The following is an 18,824-nucleotide window of genomic DNA, read 5'->3' on the forward strand; positions in this document are numbered from 1 at the left end:
ATTCAAAGTCGGGAATGATGACGATGCTAAGCAGCAGTGGATGACTGAGGTGGTGATAGCTTAGCTTCCTGGTGGTTCAATATATACATTATTGCTTCATACACAAAATTATTAAAAATGTTATACAAAACTACCTTCAGGATATGTATCAGCTGTATATGTGATGTAGATGGATTTTGTGTTTAGTCTTAGGTCCATTCCCCAAGCTATCTCATTATATAGATGCAAATATTCCAAAATCTGAAAAAAAATCAAAATTTCAAAACACTTCCGGCCCCATGCATTTTATTTCAGGGATGCTCAACCTGTAATGAGAAGAGGGCATGCCCCAGATGGTGAGAGTCCTTAATGATGAATGTCACCTTCTTGAAGAAGGCGTCGCCTTTTAAAGATGTCCCCAATGATGGGAGGCATATGCCCACGATGGAGCTGGCCAAGTTTGCAACCCTTGGAGCCTCAATACCTGCCCATGATATGTTATCAAAATGCACAGTTTTTACTGTACCCACAAGATGCAACATTCAGGGATTTTCTCTTACACTAATCTGACATTCTCTGCAATTCTCTAAGCCTTCCTCTCCTCAATTCAAAAAGTATAAAATATTAATATTTTCCTTGAAAGCTTCATTACAACTTTTGAGCACAGTATTCTTGCAGACATAGTGCTGCTAACAACCCACAAACCTTTACAGTCCTTCTGTCAACTGAACTAACAAGGCAGCAGCAGGAGGTATGAAACATAAATAAAAAATAAATCAGAAAACGGAAAAAAAATCCATTCACCCTCTGGGGAAAGAAAAATAGTTCATTTTTCCAAGTCTGTCGCCCCTCTATGTGCCCAAGCTCTCAGTTTACGAATGATGCGAGTTTTGAGGGAAGTTTCTCATTACTACTATCAGAGGGGAGGTACAGGAGACTGAAGACCCATATTCAATGTTTTAGGAACAGCTTCTTCCCCTCTCCTCCAAGAGGAACACAACCTTGTTGTGGCTTGGTGGCTTGTGTGCTTGAATGACCCAGACAGCTAACTTTGGCTGGAGTTAGGGGTTTATATGCTTTGGTTCTTGACATGCCAAACAGGCCAAAGGGTAGAGGCCAGATTAAGAGTGGTCCACCAGGCCTCTAGATTCGGAGGATCAACTCAGGGCCAACAACCCTGACTGGCAAAACAAAATTGTCATGGAAACCTTTTACATCTGAGTGTGACGGTATTCCTGAGTCTCAACCCAGGACTTGCATGACTGACAGTCGTGAAAACTGAGAGGAAGTTGTTGACACAAAGAAGGAACCCTAGCCCTGAACACCACCTTCACTGCTGCCCTAAACGCATGCAGCGTAAGAAACAGCAAGTTAGTAAGTCTCCTCCTCTGCCATCAGACTTCCGAATGGCTCATGAACACTACCACATTCTTCTTCTTTTGCATTATTTATTTTTATTGTACCATATAGTAATTTTTTTAATGCTTTGTACAGTACTGCTGCTACAAATCAACAAATTTCACGACCTATGCCAGTGACAATAAACCTAATTCTGATACTTTGGGCTAAAATGGCAGCCACGAGAGCACCTAGGCCGCAATTAAAGCCCACTCATCCTTTATTGAGAACTCAACACCAGCTTGCTGACCTGCACTTGACTCCAACTGCATGACTGACTCTTAAAACTCACTGACAGTGGAGGTTGCCAGGGCAACTAGGTACAGGTAATAATCATAGCTTTTTCCAAGACAATTCTTAGCCAATGATGCTAATAAGGACAAAATGATAACTTTTGTTTTCCACTGTGTAAACGGAATTTGAATCCAACCCAGAATCCTGAGAAATAGGGAAGTTCAAGGGAGGAAAAAATGAAAACAAAGTGTTGATTAATTTGATATACAGAGAGTGCTTTTAAATCAGAAATGAATACAGTCAACAAGCTTCTTATGACTCCAAAGTCAACTGATCAGATCAACAGTGTTCTGATCCATAACTTGTGGCCTTTCGTTCAAAGTTCGTAGTCTAAAGCTTTATGCTCCATGGGTTTTTTTTAAAAAGCCGGTCCTAGTTCTACACTAGAGGGCAGTGTCTTCCACAAAGTCATCTTGCACACCGGAGGGCAGTCTCTTCCATGAATGTCAACACCGGGTGAGATGAACACACTCCAACAGCAATCATTGATGTGTTTTTTGTGCAGGTGACCAAGGTTAGGCACCATGGTTTTGCATGCCTACTGATGTAGCCTCTCCCAGATTGATCTTCCCCCATTCCATTGCCAAAGATATCTGCAGTACAGCATTTAAAAAAAAATTTGGAGTATGTTTTCACAACCTCAATTCCAACTCAACATAGCAAGTTTTCTTGAGACAAGTTTGTGAAAGGTTGGGTTGATGAAGAGCTCCAGCTTCTCATATGTCAGAGGTATGCAATGCCAGTGAAGGGATCGAATCAGTTGGCATGCATGAACACTCATTTCCACCCTGTCCTTGGTGAATGGCCGTCATTCTCCCTATTATTCCTGCTTTACAACTGAGACCACACTTCAAAAGCGCTTCATCAGCTGTGTATCACTTCAGGTCCCAAGGCTGTTAAAGATGAATCTACAACTCAATTAATTTCACTGTGCAATCACACATGCAAGAACAGGTGGAGAGGGATACAGCTGGCAAGCGATGACCTGGACAGTTCAAAAGCTCATGTGTTTCGTCTTTCATTGTTAGTCACTACACTGTCTGTCAGGTTATTGGATTACTCTGCACCTTAGAGATTGATCCAATTACAACCCACAAGGCTACTGTATAAGCACCTGATCCCACTTGCTATTTTAGTTACTTTTTTCAGTTATTTGATCTCTGAAAAATGATGCAGAATTTAAGCGCATAATTGGGGGCAGCTTCAGGCCAAGGTTTGCCTGGCTACCTGATGGTTAATGCATGCAGTAACTCATCAGAGAGAGAGAGAAAAAAAACTACACCATTCCCACAGAAAAAAAAATGCAGTCAGGCAACTGGGCAAGTTATGATTCATGGAAATATGGGATGCCAATCAAAACAAAATCCATTATCTTTATGGCAATTTACACTTGAAACTCAGAATGTGTAATCAGCAAGTTCTTGTGCTACAAAGAAGATTAATGTGCATGGTTATTAACCATCGGCATTGCAATCCATCCAACTCAAATCCTTTCACAACCAATCTGCTAGTAACTTTCCAAAGAAACTGAGAGCAGAATCGAATGCTATGTGAACGAACAGAGTTATAAACACTAGAAAAAGAAATCTCAAAATGGAGAAAAGTCTTTACCCTTCTCACAAATTCTTCAAAAACCTGCAAGGTTGTTTGATGTGAGCAATTAGTGCTAGCCAGCTACATCACAGAAACATCAGAGATTCTGCAGATTGTGGAAATATTGAGCAACGCACAGATGATGCTGGAGGAGCTTAGCAAGTCAGGCAGCGCCTACGGAGGGGAAGACGCAGTCAACATATTGGGTCAAGACCCTTCATCTGAAGCTTTGTGTGCAGCTACCTACATTTGTCAGTCTGTAGGTAATGAATAGTAAATGTTTGGATGAGGAATTTCAACCCGTTTCAGAATGCAACTAATTTTAACATGAACAAAACAAACATTATTCTGATAAAATGCGGAACACTTTGAGATATGACTAGCTAAGTAATTCCAGCTTTGTGGCACTCCAGTGCAAATGAAAAGAAACAACCTATTCTACATAATAATGAGTTGAATTCAAGACAGAAAATGGACCCAGCTCCTTCCAAGATAACATTAAGTGCTCATATGATCATATTTCCACGCAATCCAAAAACGTTCTGAAGGACTGGTTAGAAGTTTAAAAGTTTATAAAATCATGAGAGACATGGAAAGAGTAGACAGTCAGAATGTTCCCCGACCTCCCCCTCCCCAAGGGTAGACATGTCAAGTACTAGAGGACATGCATTTAAGGTGAGAAGTTGAATGTTCAAAGTAGATGTGTGAGACAAGTTTTTTTCTTACACAGAGAGTGTTAGGTGCCTGGAACAGGCTGCTCGGGGCTGGGGATGGTGGTAGTGCTGGAAGCCAATGTGCTTATATAATGGTGTTTATAGACTGTTAGGTAAGACACATGAATATATATAAAGAATGGAGGGACAGAGACCACATACAAGCAGAAGAGAATTAGCTTAATATGGCATTATGTTTTGTGCAGACTTGTGGGCTTAAGGGCCTGTTCCTGTGTTTTTCTGTGTTCTTAAAACCTTACAAATGTTGGGGCAAGCAAGGAGTTAAAATGGATATTTATACTCAACATAATCTCCTCTTTTGTAAAACGGAAAATGAAAGGCACAACTCACCTGTCTGCTAAATCTCTGAACTATTATTTGTAACATGATAATTCGTCAATGGAATGACAGAGATGCTCAGTTTCCATTAGATGAATCAAATTTACCATTAACTAAATACATACTGGGCGACCACATTAGTGTCACCTTTGCACACAACATGAGCTTCAAGTCGCTTGACATTTTCATTTTCCGTTCCACTCCCAGTGTGCCCACACTTCCCTCAACTTTCCGTATTATTCCACTGACACCTGTGAAACTGTAACTCATCCTTTGATCGGACAATTAAAGGCTTCCAACATAAACATATTACAAGTGCTATAATTGTTCTCCTTGAAACATTTACAATTTCTCCAGACACAGTACAACTAGTTTCTTCATCTGTGCATTAGCCTTACACTATCATCCCAAGCCACTTGATCATTTTAAGTTATCCACTCAAACACAGACCTTTCTTCTCAGCTTCCCACCTCTCTTAGACCATAAGACCATAGGGCATAGGCGCAGAATTAAGCCATTTAGTTCAATGAAGCTGCTCCACTATTCTACCATGGATTCATTGTCGCTCTGAAACCCATTCTCCCGCCTCAGCAACACACACAAAATGCTGGAGACACTCAGCAGGTCAGGCAGCATCTATGAAAAAGAGTAAACAATTGACATTTTGGGCTGAGACCCTTCATCAGGACTGGAAAGCAAGGGGAAAAGTCAGAGTAAGATAGTGGGGGGAAGGGTGGAAGAAGTGCAAGGTGGCAGGTGATAGCTGAAACTGGGAGAGCAGGAGGGAGTGAAATGAAGAGCTGATAAGTTGATTGGTGAAAGAGACACTGGGCTGGAGAAAGGGGAATCTGATGAGAGGACTGAAAACCATGGAAGAGAGGAAAGGGGGAAGAGCACTAGAGGGAGGTGATGGGGAGGTAAGGAGATCAGGTGGGGGGGGGAACAGGAATGGGGAATGGTGAAGGGGGGTTAATTACTGGAAGTTCGAGAAGTTGATGTTCATGCCATTCCATTCTCCTACCTTCTTGCTATAACCTTTGACACCCTTACTAATAACGAACCTATCAACTTCTGCTTTAAATACACCCAATGACTTGGTTTCCACAGCAGTTTGTGGCAATGAATTCCACAGATTCACCACCCCCTGGCTACAGAAATTCTTTCTCAGCTCTGTTTTAAAGGGATGTCCTGAAACTTGATTTTTCTTTGTACTTGGTTTAAAAATTTGTAAAAGCTAACTGCAAATCAAATCAAATGAAGTTTAGTTACCATCCAACCATACACAGATACAGCTGAATACCTCTAGGGCCAAGGTGGAAAATGTTCAAAATAGCAAGCAAAATAGCGAGTAACACAATTTAAAATAGTAAGCAAAGAAAGACATACACTTCAAAACAAACTTGTATTTAGTCGCAGACCCTGAGTGACAATGTCTGGCAATCGATGGTAGTCTCCTGGAAGTGTGCAGACACACACAATCCAGCCTGTTCAAACAGAGAGGGTAGCACCGATGGGAGAAGCCAGCGGGGAGAAGACGAGCGTGGACACCATGCGGCAACACTTCCACATCTCCTGACTTGGTCTGCAGCAGCAGGCAAGCCTGAGGCTTGAGGTCCAGTTCTCACTACAACCAAGGCTAGACAGCTTCCATGTCATCTGTCCCACCACCAGACAACCAGGGTTGAGAGGACTAACAGGCCCGTAGCAACTTGCATTATCATTATCCAACAGGGTCTTGCAATCGTAAGTGAAATATCTGAGATAATCTCCCACAGTTATACTGCACCAACTCCGATGCTTCTGAGCAGCAGGCAGCAACATGGTCTGCAAGTAGATCAGCTCCTCTGAACCCAATCCGGCTCCTCCAACACCTTGGCTGGGCCCTTCTCCAACATCCTGTCTGGCCCCTTTGATACCTCGGCTGACTCCACCTCCACCACCAATACCAGTCCAGTTACTCCAATCAATGAGCAGCCCTGCAGTACTCAGTTCTTGGGAGTAGAATTGTCTTTGGATCATAAAAACAAATTTTACAAAGTAAAAAGCACCTTGGTTGGCCCCTGAGAAGCCACTGTGTTCGCACACACCGCCTTCTTACCGGAAGTTCCAGCCAATTTTCCAGATCTTATACAAATTCAGCAACCCAAACATCAATGCAGTTTCACTTGCAATAACTGATGCACGACTTTCTTCCTCATTCCAATATTTCCTGAATCTGGCAATTCCACCAAATCATTAGACATAATAAAGATCTGAAAAGTTCACCTTGACCAAGATGGCAACATAGAGCAGGTGAGTGCGAGGAATATACCACCGGAGTGGAGGTAGAGGCAGATACATGTGGGACATTTAAGAGGCTCTCAGAAAGGCACATAGATTGATGGAGAACTATGTGGAAGGGAAGGGTTAGATTGATCTTGGAGTAGATTAAAAGGCAGGCAACAACATAGTGGGCAGAATGGCTCATACTTGCTGAAATGTTCTTCTATATTCTTAATAGCAAGTACAGGATTCAAGTTAAAAACAAATGCTCTGGTCCATCTCCTGTATCACAGAACTCCAAGATAAAAAGAGACAGATTTTTAATCAGACTAAATAATTCTTAAAATAGACACACAATTATATCATCCCTGCTATTGTCTGTAAACATCTGGATATGAGGGGGTGCATCCACCATTTGAATCACTGCTTCATGTGAGGATCCAAGTAGGACTTTGGCCAAGCCAACTTCCAACAGCTGCTCTTTCATTTCCTCAAAGAATATCAACAATCATCATTATAAAAAAGTGTTTACCAGAAGAGAGACTTCTTCTGCATCACTTCCTTCAGATGTTTCCTTGACTCATTATCCAGGCTACTGAACTCGTACTTGGGGCTGAATTCTGCTGCTGGAGGTGTCACGAACTTGACATCAAATGCCGAGGTTGGGAAATCAATCTGTGTATAAAAGGACAAAAGGTCACTGAAGTAATATCCTTTACAATGCAGTCCAAAGATCCAAACAAATGTCGAAATGCTGCATTAAGTGGTGATGCAGGCGTACAATTTCAATGTTTACAGGTTAACAGGGAAGGCAAGTCTGTAACAGATGGCTTGGATTTATGAGATCCACACCACAAAATCAGACGGGGTACAAAGTAGCTTTTTTTTGTGCAGAGAGAACTGCTTGGAGTAGAGTGAGCTGCCTGAGAACTCGGTGGAAGCAGCTTCATTTGAAAAGGGGCGGCACGGTAGCAAAGTGGTTAGCACAACGCTTTACCGTACAGGTGACCCAGATTCAATTCCCGCCACTTTGACCACATCGGTTTCCTCTGACAGACCAAGGATGTACCGGTAAGTAGGTTAATGAGTCATTGCAAATTGTCTTGTGGTAGGCTAGGATTAAATTGGGGGATTGCTGGGTGGGATGGCTCGAAAGGCTAGAAGGGCCTGCTCCACACTAGATTGAATTGACTTCATTACTTACATCCTTCATGTACACGAGGGGTAAAAATCTTTATGTTACATCACCAACTAAATGAGCAATGTGCAATTCATAGTAATTTATAATAAATAGCATGTACACCAGGACAATCAATATAGCATAGAATTACAATTCTATCAGTGTGAATTAATCAGTCTGATGGCCTCGTAGAAGCCATCGTCCTGACTTTTACTCTCCGGGACTGCTTCCCAGATGGTAGCAGCTGGAACAGTTTGTGGTTGGGGTGACTTGGGTCCTTAATGATCCTCCGGGCCCTTTTTACATACCTGTCTCTGTAAATGTCCTGAATAGTGGGAAGTTCACATCTACAGATGTGCTGGGCTGCCCTCACCACTCTCTGCAGACTCTGAAGATGTCAATAAATAAACAAACCAACCAACAAGTAGAGTTTGATCTGTTAAAGAACTTGAACAAGTCAAATCTTCATTTTACATAAATTCCATATGCCCATTCCACGGATCAGTCCAATAATCTTTGTGCTGCATCCAACTAATTATATTTGTCTTCAAGCACCAAAGGTGCAGAGTAAAGGCCAAGTGTTTGCACTCACTGGCAATGGCCCTAATTCACCTGCACTGTAGTGGAGACTGGAGGCCTGGAGGCTTGACTTGGGGTTGGAGGACTATTAAGTTGTGAGCTATTAAAGGTTTGCTTTTGCTGTTGCTGTTTCGTTGCTTGTTGTGTTCTGTGTCGTTCTGCTGAGTATTGTGGGCAGAATGGCTGCCCCCAGCACATCTGTAGGTTGGTGGTTGTTAACGCAAATGACGCAGCTCATTGAATGTTTCGATGTACGTGTGATAAATAAACGAATTTGAACCTAAAAAGATTTACTATGCATTAGAACTCCACAAGTGAAGCAACCATTCACACAAGAGATGCTGCAGATACTAGAAACCTAGACTAACACACACAAAATGCTGGAGGAACTCAGCAGGTCAGGCAGCGTCTATAGAGGCGAACAGACAGTTGTTGAGTTGGGCCGAGATGCTTCAGCCCAAAATATTGACTGTTTATTGCACTCCATTGATGCTGCCTGACCTTCTGAATTCCTCCAGCATTTTGTGTGAAGCAGCCATTTACAAGGGCTAATTTGAATGCTGGAGTGTGTCATCCCACAATGAGTTACCAGGTCAGGAGGAAATGGTCAAAGCAAAGGACTTAGTCATATACCAAGATGATAGTAGGAAGGTCTGATATAGAAGGAAATATACCAGTCAAGATTTCTAAATGGATCAGTTATCTCTTCTTCATTTCGAGCAACATTAGAGAGACTGAGGAAAGAGCGATTAGAAACTAGAGGAAAATGAGAGAAAGTAAAATGTAATAGATACTCTGTGAAATAGATTATGGCCAAATCAACGGTGTTTGAAAGAAGATGCAATACACAAAACTGACGGCCTGCTGAGTTCTTCCAGCAATATGTTTTTGCTCCATGTCCCAGCAGCTGCAGTCACTTTTATCCACAAGTAAAACTCTATTGTTAAAGCAACTCTATCTCCTTTCCTGGAACATGTCCTCTGTGTGCTTTAAAGGCAAAGATTAGTCGTTGCTGGATGTTTTCCAGTTTGCGTTTTTATAGGATAAGCATCAGCTAGCATACCGTCCAACACAACTGATGGACACAACTGCTTTGCAAGTTACAACGTGACCACAGGACTCTTCTGCTCCAGGTCTTGGAACCAGGCCAACCATTCAGAAATTGCATCTATCAGTGGGATTAGAGAGGAAAAAGATCAGGTGGATTCTTGGAAAGGCAACAGGAAGATCAGTTGTTAGTTATAGTCCCCGGGATCAGGTGGGGGTAAAGCAGATCAATAAAAAATTTACTACTTGTGTAGATCGAATCAGCAGGAACTGTTAACGATCATCATGAAAAAAATTTCTTTAGCTAAGTTAATCATCCTGTGGCTTGACGTTATATAAATTTTCTCTTTAGCATGACAGTGAAGGATCTGATTTAAAGAACTCTTCTTGCCTTTGGAAAGGTTCACTCCCATTTGAGAGACCCCTTGCTACCAACAGCGAAGGAACAAAAGTTGCATTTATTTAGGACCTTGCACATGCCTGGACAGCACCAGGTATTTTTGCAGCCAATAAGTTACTTCTAGCCAGCTGGTGGTGTAGCGGTATCCACACTGGACTTTGACGTGAGTGGTCCCAAGTTTGAATCCGGCTGGCCCCTTGCACGCTTTCTATCCGTGCTGGGTTGAGCATCGAGCTAGCAACTCGGCCTGTGAAAAACAGACAAATGCTAAGGAAATGGCACCGTTGCCGCCCGATGCACTAGAAAGTGCGGAAAGGAATAATAACTACAAAAGTTACGCCTGGAAACTCAGTCATCTGTTATGAAAGCAAAGGCCCTAGGTATCAGCCAATGTGTGCACAGTATGATACCACAAGCAGCACACACAAAATGCTGGAGTTAATCTGGATTTCCAGCATCTGCAGAACCTCTTCTGATTACTATACCACAAGCAACCTTCCGATATACACAGATGGTCCACGTTTAGGAGATACAAAGAGGCTGCAGATGCTGGAATCCAGAAAAGAAAACAATCTGCCGGAGCATCTGAGCAAGTCAGACTGCATTTGTGGAGTGGAGTGGAATGTGGTTGCATTGGGTTGAAACCCTGCATCAGCACATTAGGGCTCAGGAAATGCCTCAGCGATATGACATATATTGGCCAATACTGTACTCCCTTGCTTGTGGAGTTGTGCCATGGGATCTTTCATGTTAACCCACAAAGGCAGAAGGACTCTCAGATGAAAAGTTTCATTCCAAAGATGATACTTCTGCCACTGCACATTTTTTTCAGTACAGACTGTAACATACATTCAAGTCCCTGCAGTTCAAATCTGACTACAATGTTACTGTAATGGCATTAGTGGGATTGTGGGGGGGGGGGGGGGGGGGTGGATAGGCGCAGGAGAACACGCACAATATAAGAAATGAAAGTCACCTTGGCTGAATAACTGCATTTAATCAGAAAGCAAGAAATGGAGGAGTTACTCTTTAAGATAAAAAAAAAGTCCACTTATAAACTGAAGATTCCAGATTGATTCTATTTTGCTGTTTTTAAAAATGCAAAGCCCAGACAAAGAGGTAAAACACAAGGTTTCTGAAAGAGGGAATTGTAGCTGATCTTCTTAGTTAAGTGAGTGCCACATCAGCACATGAGGTAGAGAGAGCCAGAGCAAGCAATCCAGGAATCTTCACTGTTAGCAGCATGTTTTATCAGACCCATATGGGAGCTGTACACTCCCATAAGTCACAAATGTTTTCACAATAAATCCTGCCAAAGCTTTTGCTTTTCTTGAGGTTTAAAGTAGATTTTGCCCCAGTAATAGTTTTAAAAGATTCTGTTTCCCCAGCTCCACCAGTATACTTTTTATTTTTCTTACTCTTACATAGACTGGCGTATATCATAACTTGGAGTGGAGAGAATGTGGGGGTTGTGCCAGAACTCAGTTAACTCGGCTTGGAAAGACCAACAGATAGAAGCTAAATGCATCCAAGAGTTGTTCTAGTTTCATTTACGGTATCTGCTGGTTGAGGTTTACTTTAAATAAAGGATGTCTCAAAGCTCTGTTATAAAATAAGTGAAATCAAAGCCAACTTGCGCACAGCAAGCTTTTAAAAATGCCATGATAATGTCCAGATGCTGATTAGAAAGGATCAGAGAAATTATGATGTTCTTATTATTAATTCAAAATGACATGAAGGGTGAGCCAGGGTAAATTTGGCTTGGAGCTGTGTCAGAAGACAAAAGGTGCCATCCCACTGCTGAGACTCAAGCACATTACTCTGGATGACTAGCAGAATGCTGGTCTCTTAGGTTAGTTAAAACTCCTGATGCAGTACCAGCTTCCATTTGTCAACAATCGCAATTAGCTTGTGCAAATTAGGTTTTACTTTCCTCACATTATTTGACTAACTTCAAAGGATTTAATTGTCTGTGAAGTACTTCTGATCTCCCATGGTTATAGTGATAGTTTCAGAAGTGCAGCATAGAAATAGATCCTTCAATCTACTAAATCAGTGCTGACTATAACCCATGTTAATCCCATATTCTCATCAACTTCTCTCAGATTCTACCAATGATGAGGAAGTGGGCAGGAGGCATATCAGCTGGTTAGGTGATGTTGCAAAAACAACCTCACACTCAATGTCAGCAAAAAATCAAGGTATCTATTGTGGACTTCAGGAAGAGGAAGTCAGGAGAATGCACAGCAGTCCTCACTGAGGGGTCAGCGGTGGAAAGGGGGAGCAGCTTCAAGTTCCTAGATGTCAACATTTTTTGCGGTCATGAAGGAGGAACGCCAGCGACTCTACTTCATTTTGGGAGTTTGAGGAGATTTGGTATGTCACCAAAAACACTACAAATCTCTACAGATCCATGGTAGAGAGCATTCTGACTGGCTGCATTACTGCCGAGCATGGAGGCTTTAACATGCAGGATCACAAGAAGCTGCAGAGGTTGCAGACTAAAGACAGCTCTATTATAGGCAAAGCCCATCCCGCCATTGAAGACATCTTCTAGAGGTGGTGCCTCAGAAAGTGGCATCCAACATTAAGTGCCCTCTATATCCAGATCATACCCTCTTTTCATTATTACCATCAGAAAGGTGATGGCTGAAAGAGCCTGAAGATAAACACTCAATATTTAATGACCAGTTTCTTCTCTCCACTATTACATTTTTGAATAGTCCATGAACACTACCTCAGTATTCCTCTTTGCATTATTATTTGTAACATAGTGATTTTTGTGTTGCAGCCAAAAAAAAATCACAATACATTTCAATACACATGTCAGTGTTAATAAACCTAACTCTGACCCATTCTCAATGGGTAATTTACAGTGACCAATTAACCTATCAACCTAAATGTCTTTGGATTGTGGTAGAGAAAAAAAAATCAGAGAAGCCTACATGGTCATGGGAAAGGGTGCAAATCCATACAAACAGCACCAGAGGTTAGGATTAAATTTGGGTCTCTGGCGCCAAGAGGCAGTGGCTAAACCCGCTCAATTATAAAGGTGCGTTTCTAAATACAAGTCCATCCTTGCTAATGTGGAAGGACTGATATTCCCAGGTTTAAATAAAGCTTCCCTAATGGCTAAGGAAGAAAGGGAATTTCTCTCAAGCTGTCTACCAGACATGTCTGAAGTCAGTGTCGATTTCCAGTAAAGACCCGCCTGGTAATGGAATGTGGGAAGAAGATTGGTGGCAAGGGTGGAATTGTTGAATTATTAATTTATTGATAGCAAAAACATTATCTGGGGCATATTTATGGAGTGCAAAGCTTCCTGTTGCCATAATTTTGCTATAACTTAGCAATCAATGTGTTCTATGAAGTACAGCTGGTGCACTGTAAAGCATGATGGTTAGTGAAATACAAGGTCGGGATTCAGTGTCTAGAGTCTGGGTTTATGACACTGCAATTCTGTCTTTCTACCAGGAGCAGCAATCCCCAAAGGAACGTTCAGCAACGAAAAACTCATTTGGTGTGAAGTACAGTCTTAGGCACACACATTTTGCAAGGGAGCCTAAGACTTTTGCACGGTACAGTATTAGTCAACATGATGCAAAGGGCAGGTTTGTAAATCTGGCAGGATCAAAAGATGTTGGGAATGGCGAGGGCGGAATGCTGTGGGAGCGGTGTGGGACAGGTGGCAGAGAAGGAGTGCCGGGGCAGGGATGTCACAGATGCAGACACACCCAGCCTTCAGTCAGCAGGCAAGGTCATTTGATTCCAAACGATTGGTTTATTGATCATCACAGAATGACCCTCTGGTGCTTCCTACTCCCTCGCACCTCCCTTTCCCTTTTCCCAACCATGATTCCCTCTCCCTGCCCTGTTTCCACTCTCAGTTCACAAAAGAGACCTGTATCAGAATCAGGTTTAACATGTCACATATATTATGAAATTTGTTTATTGCAGCAGTACAGTGCAATACATACAACTACTACAAAACTGTGCAAAAGTCTTAGGTGCCCTTAGCTATGTACATGTGTCCAGGACTTTTGCACAGTGCTGTAACTGTAGCTGTTCACTCAAGGTGCCTGTCAAATCCATATTTCTGCTTCCAAAACCATTGCTGGGAGTAATAAATCTCAAACTAAAAGTGTTATGCAGAAATACGCTTAGCACAAGTTTCAGAAAGGTTAAGTGAATTATTCCCTCTGCAACTAAGCATGTGCAAAATAGAATAGATTCTGGGGAAATAAATTGAACTGATGGGAATGCACTAAGAATTGGCAAAGACCCAGATGAACCAACTGGTCCCTCTATACATCATATGGAAAAATATTACATCAGAACGTGGTCCAAGTAGACCCTGAACCTGCTTCACCTGAAGCTAACACTTGAGCTGTAATTTTCCATATTGTAATGTCATATGAGATCAATTTGTCTTTTGTTTTAAAAAAAATATTGGATTATTATGTGGTTAACACTTATGCCTTTTTAAAAAAAAGTGTATCTGACTTCAATCCAAAATCCAAAACAGCTGCTTGCAGAACGACCTCAGGATTTCGGTATTGTCAAAGGCAAGCCAGAATTATTTCTGAAGCCTTACAATCGCCAGATTTTTGACATTTTTGATGAATTATAAAATGCCATGGATTGTCCCACTTCACTAAGGAGGGTTCTTTTTAAAAATGTTCATTGTTTTGGGAGTATTGTTGGAAGAATATATCTTTAGAGGAATAGATTTCTCTTTTTGTAGTCTGGGTGTAGGATATAAATTTTTCCGATTGGCATGTCCTCCTACTGTAATGCATGCTTAACTTTCCACAGAATTAAATTCATAAATAAAAAGCACGTTTTGGGTGCCAGAAATGTGTCATAAAGATTTTACGAGCACCAATACGAGCCTAGGATAGCACTGTAATCTTAATCACCATATACTTCAAATATGGAAGCAATAATGTCCCCTCAGAAATATATCACGCCTTACTGGGTGTTTCACTTGTTCCCCCACTCTGCTGCCAGTTCAAGGCCAATCCTATTGAGAGCAGTTTCCAAACAAGCCTGCCTAAACATTTCACCGCTAGTGCTGTTAAGTTTTATTTAACTGCAGGTACAATGTTTATGCTGAGAAGCTAAACAGTTAAATGGCAGCGTAACTTTATGGTGGAACTTTCCCCCAAGTCAGAAGGTTATAGTTTTAAGCCTCACTCCAGAATTTAAACATACAATGTACACTAGAAGTACCAAACTGTGGAAAAGTGGCCAATGCACTTGAGAAATTGTGTACCGGTAAAGATAATCTCTAAAATTGCACAATACAATGATTATTTACCTGCAAGCTGACCTGGTCCTGGCTAATAAGCTTGAGTCAGGAAGGAGCAGGTGAGGTCAACCATGAGGCTTTCAAGATCCAGGAAGACCTGGACCTGGTTGGACCTGGTGAGGCGGAGTGTATTACTTTTGTTTTCTCCATTGCACAGATCACCTGCTTCCATCTCTTATATTACCTGTCCATTCACAACTCAACCTGCTGCTGCCAACACCCTTATACATTTTTGTTACTACCCCAGTGTTCAGGATCAACTCACCCAGCCACTTCTCGTCTCTGAAGTTTACCCTACTCGTACAGCCCACAGCTGTCCAAGGGTAGGAATTTGCAGGGAAGAATGCCAGAGCTGATCAAGTCAACTGTGGTCACCTTCGAATCCAAACCTGGTAGCAACAGCTACTGTGGCAGATGTCTCCACAGCTGACAAGTTGGTCAAGTGGTGTCACCTCTATCTACATTTACAATATCTCTTGCTTCAACTGCCAGAGGATATGGCTGGTGAACTGGTTCTCTGGAGTTCCTCTGTCCAATGCTATCCTCACTCAAGGCCATCGAGACTGGCTCCTGACCAACTTCATTACAGTTGCTCCTTCCCAGCAACATGATTTAATAGGGACCCATGAGCAAGTGGCACATACATTTGGAATATGATACACATCAAGAAAAGCCCGAGAACCTCCAGAATGAAAATGGATTATTCCTTAATAACCTTTTATCAGCCAAAAACAACGTAGATGGCAACATCCTCCAAGACTTCTCCTCTGTACAGGAGATAGAGTCATAGTGTACCAGAGCACAGAAACAGGTCCTTCAGCCCATTTAGTCCATACTGAGCAACTGTTCTACCTAGTCCCATTGAGCTACACCTAGACCACTGCCATCCATATCCCAGCCATCCATGCGGTTATCCAAATTTCTGTTAAATGTTGAAATCAAACCTGCACTGAAATCAAACCACTTTTGCTGGCAGCTCATTCCACACTAATCACCACCCTATGAGTGAAGAAATTCCCTGTCAGGTTCCCCTTAAACATTTCACCTTTCACCCTTAACCTACAACCTCTAGTCTCACCCAACCTCAGTGGAGAATTGCATTTACCCTACAGTACTTATACCCCTCATAATTTTGTATACCTCTATAAGATCTCCCCTCGTTTCTCTATGTGCTGGGGAATAGAGGCCTAACCCTGTCAATCATTCCCTATACCTCAGGTCCTCAAATCCTGGCAACATCCTCTGTAATCTTCCAACCTTGCTGATATCTTTCCTGTAGGTAGGTGACCAGAACTTCAGACAATACTCCAAATTAGGCCTCAGCAACATCTTATACAATGAATACTGTTGCCTGATTTTACTCTCACCAAAATGATCTATCAAAGCAGCAACATATCAATGGCTTTTCTTCTCACCTCAATAAAGTTACTTCAGAAACTGATAAGAATTGATTTTTTGCCTCCTCTTTCACTATCACCCGCTGCCTTTTTCCGATCCACTTGACATCACTATATCCAGACTCATACTTCCACTGTTTCTTTCGCTTTTGGTGCGGCCAGACTGGTTTTTCAGCATTCAGTATTCTCAGCTTCACGATGAGAACAACAGTTGACAATCACCAACCCCACCCCAGCACCTGCCTCAGGTTGAAGCTGATTATCATTCACCCTGACCAGAAGTGGTGTGTTTGACTCCTTATCCGTTCCATCACAAGGATCAGGTTTCCATCTCTTGCATTACCAGCAACATTCACTGGGGGAAACCATTACCCAAGTTTTGATCTCTTTCACCTTCAATTACTACAATGCTCTGAAACAGACTTCCACTTTTATATCATCCCCCAAGCAGCAAGCCTGGGCTTAGCTGGAAAAAAGCAGCTGAGCCACACGTTGCTTAAATTTTACCAAGTCTCACCTCAGTCAAAGTGGCTTTGCTCGTTTGTTATGTGCTGTGTCATATGACGTGGGTGATCATGGCCTTTTCATGACCTTGATAGTTTTTGGCAAATTTTTCTGCAGAAGTGGCTTGCCATTGCTGCCTTCTGGGCAAACGGGTGACCCCAGCCTTTATCAATATTCTTCAGAGATTGTCTGCCTGGAGTCAAAGGCCACATACCAGGACTTGTGATATGCACCTGCTGCTTGCTTGCTCCCAAGGTTTCACATCACCCTGATCGGGGGGGCTAAGCAGGTGCTACATCTTACCCAAGGTGACCTGCAGGCTAGCAAAGGGAAGGAGTGCCTTACACCTTTTTTGCAATGACGCACCTCCACCACACAGAAGTGGCTTACTACTCTCAAATCAAATTAGGAATCAAGCCAAAGCAGCTCAAGTGGGTGATAGTAAAACCAAGCAGGAGCATGCATTAACCAGGACAGAGGAGATGTTTGGAGGATTCTGGTATCTACTTTCTCATTGGCTCATGGAAGGACATTGTGGGGAATAAATTACGAGAGAATACTGGATTTACTATCTGAACTACCAACTCCTTTAATCTTGTTCTCATTAATCATTTATGCCTTCCTATTTACCACATCATTTCAATAAATTTTAGCATATCCAAATGTCATTCAACCATATTTAATTTGATAGCAAGTCTTGCCCATTTATCACTCATACTTTCAATTTTAGATACCACTGCTGTATTACTGCTCTCTATTCCTCCAATTCTTGCCTCTTACGCATCCACTGTCTTGCTTTGTTCTACCATTGGCAGCTCTGTATTTAGACCCACGTTTCCTTAACAACTTTTGCCTAAGAGTCTTCACTTCTGGGCCTGTTATTGCTGTTGAGTGTAGTGTTGCGTTTTATTGGTATCGTTCCCAGCCTTGCTATTACATTAATAGGTTCCCCCACCCGCCCCAACTTTCTTCTTGAAGCTGCTAAAGCCTTTAGCAAGGAAGTCATAGAGATATTGTTCTGAATTTCACTGAGTGCAGTGCTCAGAAACAGGCTCAGTTAGTTTGTGTTGGAGATTATATCGAGCCTGAACTGTGCTTTATTAGCTGTGGCACTATTTCCTTAGAATGAATACAGCAAAATAAGTTATATTAAAAATAAATGGGCAGAATTTTTGAAAAAAATACACGTGAAAAACAAGTTGAACGCTGCAGGATTTTGAGATATCCTGAGGTAAATTGCTTTCAAACACTGTCACGCCATTCCTGGTTTGATTTTGAAGTTGGTGTTGTGTAACTTACCTGAATGATTACACTGTCTGGTTGAATGAAATTACAGTCAGTTGATGTGGTGAGGCCAGTTCGTTGGCAGGATGGCCACAATCCAAGTAGCTTTCTACCACATGACAGTACACTGGAGAACAAGACAAGAAAAACACAACTGAATTATAAGAGTGTCGAAACCACACACTCGACAACCTGCACAACTTCAGGATGTCACAAACCATTTTATGACCAACTAAATCATTTTAAAGTGATGTTCAGCATGAAGCATGAAAGGCCTACAAACTGCAATAAGCTACTCGTTTCTTTCCTGCACCCACTGCTCTACACAAATACCTTCCGCAAAGCAGTCTCCCCAAATTACTACATAAAAAACAGAATCCAATGATCTTGTTCCTCTTGCAGATTTGCTCAACTATCTTGAGCACTCAATTTCCACTCAAGTGGCTGAAAAATTCACAGTATTTATTCAGTCAAAGAGCACAGCATAACTTCTTTAAAATGATTTTTCAAAACTGATCCCATTGTCTGTTTTCTAAGAGCCTTG

General features: G+C 41.9%; 1 protein-coding gene across 2 annotated transcripts in view; it reads right to left on the reverse strand.

The window, feature by feature from the left end:
* Nucleotides 1-18,824, reverse strand: part of pik3c2b (phosphatidylinositol-4-phosphate 3-kinase, catalytic subunit type 2 beta) — a 167,578-nt gene that overhangs the window by 62,329 nt on the left and 86,425 nt on the right. For both annotated transcript variants that reach the window (XM_059950209.1, XM_059950210.1), the window contains exons 14-15: nt 18,296-18,407; nt 7,111-7,253 (exon numbers count right to left, since the gene is read on the reverse strand). In XM_059950209.1, coding sequence (XP_059806192.1) covers nt 7,111-7,253; nt 18,296-18,407 — 255 coding nt within the window. The remainder of the gene's footprint in view (nt 1-7,110; nt 7,254-18,295; nt 18,408-18,824) is intronic.

This window comes from Hypanus sabinus, chromosome 25, assembly GCF_030144855.1.
Source record: "Hypanus sabinus isolate sHypSab1 chromosome 25, sHypSab1.hap1, whole genome shotgun sequence".
Lineage (NCBI taxonomy): Eukaryota > Metazoa > Chordata > Chondrichthyes > Myliobatiformes > Dasyatidae > Hypanus > Hypanus sabinus.